The following is a 12,652-nucleotide window of genomic DNA, read 5'->3' on the forward strand; positions in this document are numbered from 1 at the left end:
TAACAAGTGAAATAATAGATTTTTGTGATATAAGATATTGCAAAAAAAAATTGCTTGACCGACCAATGCTAGTTGAAAGTTCCGTCCACCCATATAACAGGCTTTTTTTTTATGCCTTTTTGAGCTTCAGAATTAATATACACCCTATTGAAACCATTTCTATTTATGGCATTTATTGTTATTCACATGATATGACACCTAGGAATTATACCAATGAAGCATGAAGTTCAACTTACATTACAGTTAACAGGTTAAGAAAATACTGAACTTTTAATAGTTTCATACTTCATGTAATCAAGACTATTTTTCAAAACATTCCATTATTGTTGAATCTAGGCAATTAATTGTAGCAGTGTGAACCTCTTATTTTGTATCAAGTAAAATAAAAAATGTAACCAAAATTAATTTTACAATAATAAAAAAAAAAGTTATTTGATACCTGTATTATAGGTTCCATTATTTTTTCAAGCATTGGCTTGAATGCCCATAACCAGACAGCTGAGTGAGCAATCATTATTGTATTGTTGACTTTTCCAACCCTGGGAAAACTATAGAATTGAAATGTTTATGAAGGTGGAACATGAATGTAATATTCACTTCCTGCAGTAATAAGGAACAACTCGAAAGTTCAATGATGTCTTATAAAACTATAACATTAGTGTTAAATAATATTGAAAAAAATTCCAATCTCAAAAAATCAACTTTGACCAATATTTTAACTATTTTTTTATAACCAATATCAGACTTTTGACCCCCTCCCCACTAACAAAAGGACTTGTTTATAGGAACTCATCAGACTTTTGGTCTGTTCCCTAATTGTGTCACTGCATGTAACTATAAACATCTCAAAAAATGGAATTACCCCTTTAAATAATGGCCATTATTAAAAAACGGGCTATTGTATTACAAATCTGTCAAATGCGTTGAAAGCAGAATTTATTTCTGCACATTTTTGACACCTGATTTGTAGCAATTGACTAAGTCACAGCGTATATTTAAATCAATGTAACCCAAGATTTGAAAGTAATGATTAGTGTTATTGTATTGTTGTAAGTGCAACTTTCAAATCTGGACCTCACTACATTAAATTGACCGGTGTTTTCTTGTTTTCTGGGCTATCACATCAAATGAGGTGTCAAAATGTGCAGAAATAAATTCTGCTTCCAAAACATTTTACAGATTTGTAATACAATAGGCCGTTTTTGAATAATTGCCATTATTCAGGGGGAATTACTTTTTTGAGATGTTTATAATTTTCCTACAACACTTGAGGATTTAGCTATGTTTCATTTAACAAAACTGGACAATATTTATTGTAATTCAAAAACATTGGTGCTGTATTTTTTAGGAATAGGGAGTAGTTCTGTCATTGGCCTACACAAGCATGGAAACCTAACTAAAATACAAGAACTATACTTCATCTTGGATCATTCGGATTCACAACAGGTTTGCTTCGTTTACTGACTGCCAACTTCAGCTTGCGGGCATGTAATCCAGACATCTTCAAATCTTCCTTCAAGATGTCCTCTTCAAGTCCTTCGAGTAAACTCCCATCAACCTGCTCTTTCTGGAAGCTATCCACATACTGAGAGAGATCGAGTTCTCGCAGCAAGTCGCACACATTCTCAGTTGACATATTGTTGACACCTCTGAGATCCATAGGAGAGTTGTAGATTTGATTGTCTGGTATAGGGGCGGTCAATTGAGTCATATATGTCATCTCCTCGTTGTAAAGCATGGTCAATTTCCATCTGTAGATGCCGGATTTGTATTGCATATTCATTTGCCTTCTTTTCCAACTTATGTTTTTCATCTTCTAACAACTGAAAACATAAGAGTGAAAGTGTATCAACTATTTTGATTTTTATTATTTTTAACTTATTTTTTAAAGTTGTTGTTGTTTGCTTGAGACAACACAGTGTAGGATTTGAAAAGGGGAATCCTTACCGGAGAGGGGAGGCTAGTGGCTATCACTATAAGTAGCCTTCAGGCTTACAGTATAGAGGCCATGCATGCAGCCAATAGTGCTCTATTTAACGGTTTTGTAGGACAGATGTTTCAAATGGACAATCATATTTCAAAATGTTCAAAAGATTCTGGAGAATTTTTTTGCCATGTTGGCAAATTGGTAACCCAGGCTTCGCATTCTATTCTGTTTCCGTAGCAAGGGTTACGCTATTTAAGGATTTATGTAATATGTTACCCCTTTCACTTTATTTAGCTTCTTATTCTAGACAGACACCTTTCCTGGCAGTATTATTAATGTCATTTCAATAGGTGAAGAATAACAAAAGTGTTATGATACAAATAGGCTTTAATCCATCAATCACTAAACTGTTTAAGTGGTTATTTTCACATTCCCGGCATTTTGGTATTTTGCGAAATCACTTATATATCAATTTATATTTGTGCATTTGTGAAATTCGCTACTCAACCTCTATATTCACGTAAATAAACCGTTGCGAAAATGACCACTTATACAGTACAAAGATGGGAGCCAAATAATATCTATGCACCTGTACCTCGTACCTGTACATCTATCTTGCATTCATAACTGTGGCTGCCCCATCCCTGGAAATGTTCTAAATGACCTGGTCAAATGTTGTACATTTGAGTCTGAACTGGTGCATAATCCACAAAAAAGCAATGCTTATGTGCTACACTATTAATAATGAGAGTAAATTGTCGTAGTATAAATCTATAAATAGACTTACATCAACCTTCTTCTGCAGATGGTCTTCTTTGATTTGTGCATTTCTGATGGCCTGTAAATTGCAAGAAAAATGAAGGATTTGATTTTGAAATAAAAAAAATTAATAAAAACCATATTTTAAAAAATTGTTAAAAACTGTTTGACTCAACCCTTCGCACTTGATGTTATCCAATGGTAAATGGTTGGATGCATTTGTACTCTATGATAGGCTAACAAGAGTTTCTAGTTATGTGAATATTCCAAAATATGTTTTAACCTCCATTGAATAAATTCATCAGATCTGTAGTTCATTCAATAACATCAAGAAATTTCATCATATCAAGAACAGTCAGCGTTTCTGGACGTTTCGTCAACCATTGGTTGATTTCGTTAGCAGTGTTGCTGTTTTGAAACGTCTGTGATTTTGATCTGGCAACACTCCCATGGCGTGAAACGTCCACAAAGTTCATAAAACGCAAGTTTTGACTGGTCTTGATAATGATGAAATTTCTTGATGTTATTGAATAAACTACAGATCTGATGAATTTATTCAATGAAGGTTATAAACATATTTTGGTTTTCTTATATCTGTATATAAATGTCATGAACACGTTCTGAAACGTTTTATATGGAAAAGCACTACAAAAACGTTTGCAGATGTTAATGTAAAATATGTTTGAGGATACATTTTTCAAAATATTTCGTCAACACATTATGCCAGAATGTTTTGAAGTAAGTTTAATGCTATTCAAACGTTATATTCCCTTTATATAACATTTAAATGTTTTCTGTAAAAATGATATCAGTCTCAATTCTTTTAACTCTTGATGGCTTCCTTTTAGAATACGGTAGATACCCAGCCTTATCACAATTTTTCTGGGAATATACAAAAAAAACCCATTATAAATATATTAAAAACATTACTTTTTGGTTACAGTCAGCCATATGGTATGAAGGAAAAACATTGATTTGCTCCACCTTTGCTAATCAGTTCTCAAAGCTTCTATTCAACCTTTGCTCCTCCAAATTACCTTTGCTAATCAGTGTCACTTACCTCTTCTTTCTTTTGCAGTATAGCCTTGAGTTCTAACACAGTTTCTTCTTCAATTGCATTAGGTTTTTTGTTTTTCAGGCTCCTACAATTCAGCAGATATAAGTAGAAATCAAAAAGATAAATGAGCGTGACGTCTAAAAAAAATATCTATTACAAGGAATGAGTGGAACAATTTTGATTATCATGAAACGAAAATTATCATATGCTTAATTTTAATCTTTTCAAGTTAATGGTAATAATGCAGTAATACCTGATTTATAACAGATTCTTAATTGTTACTCACTTAGGTAGTTGTATGATATGTGATTTATAACAGATTCTTATTGATACTCACTTAGGCGTCTCATAACCATCATCTCCTGGTATTGTCTCATAGTCTTCTTCATCAGAGTCTGCAGCATTCTTAACAACAGTTGTTTTCAATACTCCACCATCACTCGTAGACCTTCTTAATGCGGGTGTTGGTTTCTTCTTCAGAGCATCAGACTTTGGTGGTCTTGCCGGAGGTGGCTCTCCTGTTCCAGGGATCCTTGGTGGAAGTGATGGTTCAGAGTCGTCTGACGTTCTATCTGTTAAGCGGTCCCTAATCACGTGATTCTCTCTTTTCAGTTCTGCAATATGGTCTTTCAGGTTCTGGACGTGCCTTTCTGCAACTTCTATTGAAATGGTCTTGCCTGTTATTCAAGAAAAACAAGATCATGCACATGTTCAAAGTGGCTTTCCTTCACAGCTTTGATATGGCATATAGGTTGTGCAATATGACAATATGTTGGTAGTTGTCTAGATGATTGTGTGTTTCTAGTGTCTTACCTTCATAGCTCTGCGTCCAGTCTCTCCAGTACTTCTGGTATGTGCAATTTGTCGGTGGTTGTCACCCAGATCGGGTCTACCTAAGCCACACAGGAGCTCACAGGTACCACAATTGACCGTAAGTTTCAACTGGATTACCTGTATAACTCCGAGTAACTGTTTTCATAGGTTGTGCAATATGTCACTTGTCATTCAGATCCGATCTTCAGTGTTAAACCTTTAATCTGCGTGCAGTCTTTAGATAACTTCTTCCATTGGTTGTGCATCTTGTCAGTAGTTATCGTCCAGATTGGGGCATACGTACTACATACCTTCATATAGTTGTGCATCCAGTCCTTGATTAATTTTGGCATAAGCTGTGCCAGTTATCAGCAGTTGTCCTCCTTCCAAATCAGGCGTTTCTAAACCACACAAACACAAACCACATATAAAATATAATATTAACAGGATATATACCTTCATAGCTCTGCATCCAATCTTTGATAACTTCTGGAATAGGTTGTGCAATTTGTCGGTAGTTGTCTTCCAGATCAGGTCTTCCAAGGTCATACACGTGCCACGTGAAATTTACAAGTGGGTAGATAGCTGGTAAGGATTGTCTGCATTTCGCCCAGTCTCCAGTTATTGGAGTCAATTTCACTGGACACGTAAGAGGGATTGAGATCACCTGATGACAAAACAGATAAGTTTAAAATTCGAAACGTTGTTCGTAATTATTAGTCGATCTTCATCTGCCAATAAAACTTATTTGTCCCCCCCCCCCCCAGTTTGTTCCCTTAACCTGTCCTTACTGGTATTGTACTTTGTATTTTAAGATGAACCATCAAATGTAGTTTTAAGTGGTAGTATTAAGGTCTTTATTTTGTAAGCACTCGTATTGTACTTTGTATTTTAAGATGAACCATCACATGTAGTTTTAAGTGGTCTTTATTTTGTTAGCCATGTTAGCGCTCTGAGCCTTTTGGAAATGGTGCAAATGCTCTTTGTATTGTATTGTATTGTATTGTATTGTATTGTATTGTATTGTATTGTAGTGTATTGTATACGTATTGTATTGTATTACTTTCTAGTTATCCGAATATTCCCATCTCCCAAATCCTAAATGAAGGTCTTAAAAGCCCAAGCCATCTCCAAGAAAAAATATACAAGATTTTAGATTTTTCAATCTTTTTGTTTTATGATACTATATACCTTATAAAGCAACACATAAGAAATAACTTACCCTATTCTGGTTAGGTTGTGTGCAAATGACGTGAGTTTCTTTTTCGTAACTTAGTAGTTTGAGATGTCTTTCTCGTTTCGGAACACGTATTTGACCTTCTGTGTCAACCACACGCACTCTCTATGACAAAAAGTATGGTAACCATCATTTTGTGGTGAATTTTTACATAATTATGTCGTTGGTTTGGGAAAACGGGTGTGCTTAATGGGTAATAAGAAATTTCATACCGTTAAGGTAGTAGAAAGTCAGACTTTCACGATGGAAATCCATAAGCATGATTACAAAAAAACAAGCGGACTGGTCCTACCGCGCATATGAAGTCGGACCCACGAGACGCCCTTTTCTGCCCGACAGCGTACTCGTTGAAGCCTTGTCGCTTGTTAAATTAATACCATCGGGTTCAGAAGTTTCACCATCGTAACACATTGTAGATATTACGAGAGAAAAGATTTAACCAAGCAGGTTGGCCACAATCTGCCAAAAGGCAATCTGCCCAAGATAAGACAACGTCGTGCCTTCTGAGAATGAACTCGACGAAGAACAAAATTAATCCCTACCTGTGGGAAATCAAATTTGACGAGTTCTGACATTGGTAAGAATTCCTCCGACAGCATTGTAGTATACTCGGCATAGTTCAAGTCTTCTCCAAGATGGACATACTGTTCTCCAATTTTGCCAATCACCACCTGATAAAAACGCGTCAAAGGTTTAGTAAATATGGAGTTTTTCGCATTGCACAAAATTGTAAATTTACCAAGTGTCGATAGGTGGCATACGCCGTATAAACGAGTTCGAATAACCCGCCAAAAATTCAAGGACATTTCCTCTGAAAGTAAGCTTAAACATTCATGGATAATTTGTTATCAGCATGATAAACTTCTTACTAAGTAGAACTTGGTGTCAAATTAAAACAAACCCATGACGGTTTGTCTCATGAGATATCGGTCTTTTTAATTCTTGATGGCTTCCTTTTAGAATACGGTATATACCCAGCCTTATCACAATTATATCTCGGGTTTGCTGTAGGGTTAGTTCGACAAGTGTGTTAGAATGAAGAAAAGTACAAGGTATTAAGATATGTGAGGAAAATATGTGCAAGTGAAAGATATATTAATTATTATCATTACACCAATTTGGATAAAGCACAATCCGTGACAAAATGGCGGTCTATACGTTTAGAAAACCTAGCCATTTTAAGGGTTAGTTACAGATTAAGTTAAAATTCTTACTAGTAAGATCAAGGCGATGGGTTAAGTATAGGGTTTGGGCCTGGATCGAGATAAGGGCGGTGATTTTATACTGTTAAGAGTTAGTGGTGATATTTGTTGGGATATGGTTGAGTTAGGTCGGGCTTAAAGTTAGCATGATTAGGCTAATGGTCAGCATTGTGGATGTATGTAAAAAGCAGGGTTATGGTTATATAAAGGGATGTTTACGATGTTAGACCGGGTTGTGGCTGGGAGTAAAATAGCATGATAACACTACCTCTAATTAAGGCTGATGATCAGTATAGTATTGAATATTACGGCGACTGTTTAAATGACAACAAAATGGCTAGGTATTCTAAAGCAAATTCCCTAAATTTCTATTAACTTTGCTTTAATAAAAATCATTTTTAACAACAAAATGTATTGCCTTTTGTGTATTTCCTTCGTCATCTTTGCCCATCTCGACATGACTGATATTCACGATATCATCAACCTCAGCCATCTGCGCTGGATCACCATGGAAATGTGCCGCCGTTACCCGGACAGCCTCTGGAAGTGGCTTGGCTTCACAAAGAGCCGTTGTGCCATGGTAACGCTTGTCATCATGTCTCGGATCTTATGAAAAATATATAACATATAGAAGGGCATGGTATGAGTGAGATGATAGACACCCGTCACCCAAGGGCGTAGCCAGAGTGGTGAGGACCCGGGATGAGGAGGATAGAGCATAGACACGGGTCTATGGACAGAGTATCCCTGAAGTGCTGCGAATAGTCAGAACGAAAATGACGACACTGCTACAAAAGTCCTCTGAACGCGCGGGACGAATCTTCCTGACACCAAACAGGCTTTTACCCCGACCGGTTGGCTACGCCCTTTTCGTCAAAATAATTACAGAAAGCGATTTTCAGAGAAAAGGCAGCGTTTCAATTTCCATGTAAGGATTCCTATAATGCCGTATCGTTTAACTCCATCATCAACCTCTATGTTAATACTGCGTCATCATGTCATATTGGAAACAAAGGGGCGCTTTGGCGTTTAAAAAGTAGATTGGATTCAAAAATAAAAGTCAGACTATCCTTTTTTGTTTGTCGTGATTATTGAACTATTTGAAGGTACGAAAGCAGAATACCTCCCGAGAAGGCTGCACTACCTTATTAGTGTTATTGTTGTCCAACGATTTGCATTTGCGCGAAAATGCAAATATGCCTACTACAGAAATAATATTTTCCATGGAGCTTTGGGTACATCAGAAACCAGTCATTTTGAAAGCCATTGGGATATTTTATTTTACGCCAATAAAAGGATAATAACGAAGTAAAGGGAAATTCTAATTTGCCGAAAATTGGCATCAAAATGCAAATTCTTGAGAAATCATTTGCATTGGGCGGAGAAGAGCATTATGAAGGACCGCTTTGCGCAAATCGCTGGACATGTTATTGTTGAGCTTTGGCATCAGGTTAGTTCTAGGTTGAAATGCATTCACTATTTAGGGATGGGATGGGATTAGATTACGGTAATTGTGTATGACGGTTATTAATTTTATTATTATTAATATACCGATTTGTTCTACAGAGAAAATGGCACTCGGGTCTTTGAAAATCGCTTTTTACTGTATGACAAATACAAGACAATACATTCAATTTGCCTTTTGGGGATTTCCCCTGTTATCTGTATCAAGCTCAACGTGGCTGATCTCTATGATGTCATCTACTTCAACTGTGTTGCTCAAATCACCCCCATCATGACCGGCAGTCACTCGCACATATGCTGGTATTGGTTTAGCTTCGGCTAGGGCGGTAGTGCCAATGTATACCTTGTTATCATGTCTGGGATCTTGGGAGTAAAAAACATGGGTATTTATTATCAACATCATCAACAGTAAGTTTATAATGCTTGTTACCAGGCTACACATCTGGACCAATTGATGCATTGGCTCGGTTCAAGTCTTAGATTTTGGATATCGTAATTAGGCCAAACAAGTGTATGTTTGGCCTCAATCGACCGACCCCATGAAAACTGGGAAAAAGGTTTTTACTGTACAAAAGAATACCAACCCCTAATTTCTGAAAATCCAGAAAAACTTTTCTACTATTTTTGCAATCTAAATACATGTTTTTAAACAAAATTCATCACTTAAAACCTGGTTTAACATGTAAATTAAGCACCACAAAAGCATCTTATTGCAAGTCACTCATTATTTTGACATTTAGGTAGCTTTGTAATGTAAAATGTAATCGACCGACCGACCGACCTTTTTCAAACTAAGTGAGGCCAAACATACACTTTTTTGTTGCTTTAATTCTGTCATCAAATTTTGTTCCATCTCGTTATAAACATCCATTGTATCCCTCTGGTTTTTCTGCTATCTGATCGGCATGTGTTCACCTTTTGTAACTCAAATATAGGACACGAGATGCGAAATCAATACGCCAGCCGTTTTGATATCGTTAATAATTGTCAATAGGCCAACCTGCACCAACAAGCTGTCAATCAACCCCTGACAAATAGGCATTTACGAACATTTCGGATTAGCCATTGTTATGCATTATAACAAATTTGAACCGAGCCATTCGTTCATATCATTTGTATTGCATAACACTTAACTTTTTGTAACGGATTGGGTAATGAAATGAAATTTAAAAAAACACGGTAATGATGTGCAAAATACAAATAAATGCCAATGCACTAAATAAATGCCGGTCCAAACGTTATATAGACATACATGTAGCTCATTGTAGTGCTTGGAATAAAAAACGGAATTGAGCCTATAGGTTTATTATATTTTGTAAATCCTTTTTGTAAATTCCGAATCTGATTGGCAGCTGCTTCATGGACTCGAATTTGCTTGCAACCCATTTTTGAGAAACGGAATAACGAAATGCTTTGTTATTTTTAAATGAGGCAAATTGCCAAGAGATTTGAACCAAGCCTTTGTTAACTATATCATACCTGGTATACTGCAACACACCCGTCTATCATGTCCATATCTTGAAGATGGAGATAAACACCCCAGTTTGACCTGAATCTACAAAGCTTGATTAAAATCATTTTTTTACACAAACATTGACTCACCTACGAGCAGACGTTCGAATCTCAGTTTGCTATGTACTGGTAGCCACATTTCCTTCCCATCCGGATCCATAGCACGAACGCGATATATTTTAGTAGATAAGTGTAACATCAGTTCCTTATTCTTCTCTAGAGAGAGACTACAACCAGGAGTTGAAAAGTCTTCCTTTATTTGGATGATACGAGGCAGACTCTGCGAGAACACCAAACGTTCAAGGTCAGTGTTACCATCACACGTGTCCAGATCAAGTAAACCAATGTTTGACGGCGGTGGTTCGGGAGATGCATCTCTTTTCTTCGGAGCCTTTTTGAACTTGGGTGTAGTCTTTTTACGGTACCATCTAGATTTTCTTTCCATTTCTTGTTTTGATTCATCGGCTTCGAATTGCAAATGCTCCCGCACTTCATCTTGCCAATGCGGTGTTCCAACGGGTAACTTGGCGAGATCTTCGAGTTGCTTTGGCTCTGGTTCCTGACGCGGTATGTAGTGGTTGTGTGTAGGGCGATTCAATTTATCGATGTCCACATTTCTTAGGTCAAGTTTGTTGGGAGATTTTTGCAGGATGATTTTCTGCAGTTCCAATTTTGGTAAATCTGGCTCGACGTACTGCTTTCCTGGAATCGGAGAAGAAGGTACCGGTGGAGGGTTAAGGGACGACGCCGATTTTGAGCCTCCCAAATTATGATTATCTACGCTGGAAACTGGTTTCGTTTTCGGTAAGGTGTGATGTGTTTGCGTTGCTTCAGAAGAATCGATAGTTTTTGCCACCGGTACTTCTAATTGTGGCCTATTTTGGGTAGGAGAAGATACGCCTTTGTCGTCGTCTTCAGCGAGGTGCAAGTGTTGACGTAGTTCTTTTTGCCATTCAGGTACCTCTTTTGGTGATTTGGGACTGAGAGCAAGTGGCGATGATGGCTGGGTCTTACTTGACGTATCTGATCCAGGTATCTTACGTAGTTGGTCTGGTTTGGGTTTCTTTTGAGGTAACGGAGGATGTTGTATTTTTACATCTGGAGAAAGCACCCTCTGTTTCACTGTAGGCTTTTTCGGAATCACAACTGGTGGAACGTTGCTTTTAGCTTGTGCATTGAATTGCTTCTTTATATCGGCCACACTCGGATTGCTCTCTTGTTCAGCCATGTTGGTAATAAGACCATTCAATTGTCACAAAATCTTTCTTTCTGTTGCAAATTGTTCTGCTCACAAGCCGCTTGGAAAATCATGCAAAAGGTCGGTCAATACCAGTTGAAAAATATACTCCTTTCACCACATAGCCAATATGTACTTATGCCTATATTTCGAAGCCAAGTTCATTGCAACAGTCGTTCTTCAAGTCTGTTTGCGTGCATATTACCTTTAGCGCCTGCACTAAGTTGTTTTCTATTCTTCAATGTCATGCAGCAGTGATCCGAGTACATTGACAATCGCCAAACGGAACAATGGTAGAGAAATAAAATCCCACGCAAACTGCACAATTTCTCACAACGATCACGAAACCGAATGAAGTGTACAATTTTAATGTTTCAAGTGTTTCCTGGTTCAAAAGTAACAATTTTACATTTGCATAAAAATATTTTTGTTTGCAGACTTATGCATGAAGTTCAAAGGTTGGGCACACCAAAGTTTGGGCAAACTATCTGCCGCACACTATTAAATCATGACAACGAGGTCGCTAGAAATAAAAGTCGCTAGAAATATATATTTACCTCACCTGTGTTCACCTGTTGGAATGTATGGTAGCACCACCGTGTTTTTGAGCTCTTTATCATTTTTATGCATTTTTGTGTGTTATTCGTTAATTGTAAAAATCTCCTTGAGATCCTTGCACTATAAGGGGCTGTGCAATAATTATGAGCCCTGGAGGGAGGGTTAAATTGGGGGGGCAAGAAATTTTGGCAAGCAGAAAGGGGGGCAAGCAATTTTGGCCATCCGAGAGCGGGGGAAAGCGATTTTTGGCACACATTCATGGGGCGCCTTTTAAATAAAACGCTCTAAAAGGCTTAGGAAAACAGTACGGAAACGCTTTAATATGCAAATTTTCTTGCTCGCTGCGCTCGCAACATATATATAGACCATTTAAAGTTTGCAAATTGGGATCCCAAAAAATTGGCATGTGTAAAGGGGGGCAAAGATTTTTTGGCGGGCCGAGAGGAGGGGGCAAGCGATTTTTGGCGGACCGAGAGGGGGGGCAAGCGATTTTTGGCGAGCCGTTCGGAAATTTTACCCCCCCCCCTGGGGCTCATAATTATTGTACAGCCCCTAAAGGGGCAATAAATGAGCCTCATCTCCCCACTTCAAACATTTCGGAATTTTATTCCGTATCGGGCTTCCTATAAGCCTTTTTGAAATATGGCGGGCATAAAAGGAGAGGGCGTACTTTGAAGTGAGTAATCTCAGGGAGTAATCTTTTGTCAGCTGATAAGCATACAAAAGATTACTCACTCACAAAGTACGCCCTCTCCTTTTATGCCCGCCATATTTCAAAAAGGCTTATACAAGTCAATTAATAGGTTTATTTACCGCAGTATGACCGATGGAGTGATATGTGCGGATAGTAAATACCATTTTTTTACCTCAGTTGTTCAGCTCAAAT

General features: G+C 37.5%; 1 protein-coding gene across 1 annotated transcript; it reads right to left on the bottom strand.

Annotated features, from left to right (window-relative positions):
- Nucleotides 1–1,029: 1,029 nt before the first annotated feature.
- Nucleotides 1,030–11,913, bottom strand: LOC140149061 (uncharacterized). The gene is given in 10 exon segments (XM_072171216.1): nucleotides 1,030–1,688; nucleotides 1,690–1,823; nucleotides 2,715–2,765; nucleotides 3,747–3,828; nucleotides 4,081–4,420; nucleotides 5,013–5,223; nucleotides 5,779–5,898; nucleotides 6,336–6,464; nucleotides 8,635–8,822; nucleotides 10,062–11,913. Coding segments are annotated over 10 exon segments (2,664 nt in total). The 5' UTR covers nucleotides 11,200–11,913; the 3' UTR covers nucleotides 1,030–1,417.
- Nucleotides 11,914–12,652: the final 739 nt, after the last annotated feature.

This window comes from Amphiura filiformis, chromosome 3 (genome assembly GCF_039555335.1).
Source record: "Amphiura filiformis chromosome 3, Afil_fr2py, whole genome shotgun sequence".
NCBI lineage: Eukaryota > Metazoa > Echinodermata > Ophiuroidea > Amphilepidida > Amphiuridae > Amphiura > Amphiura filiformis.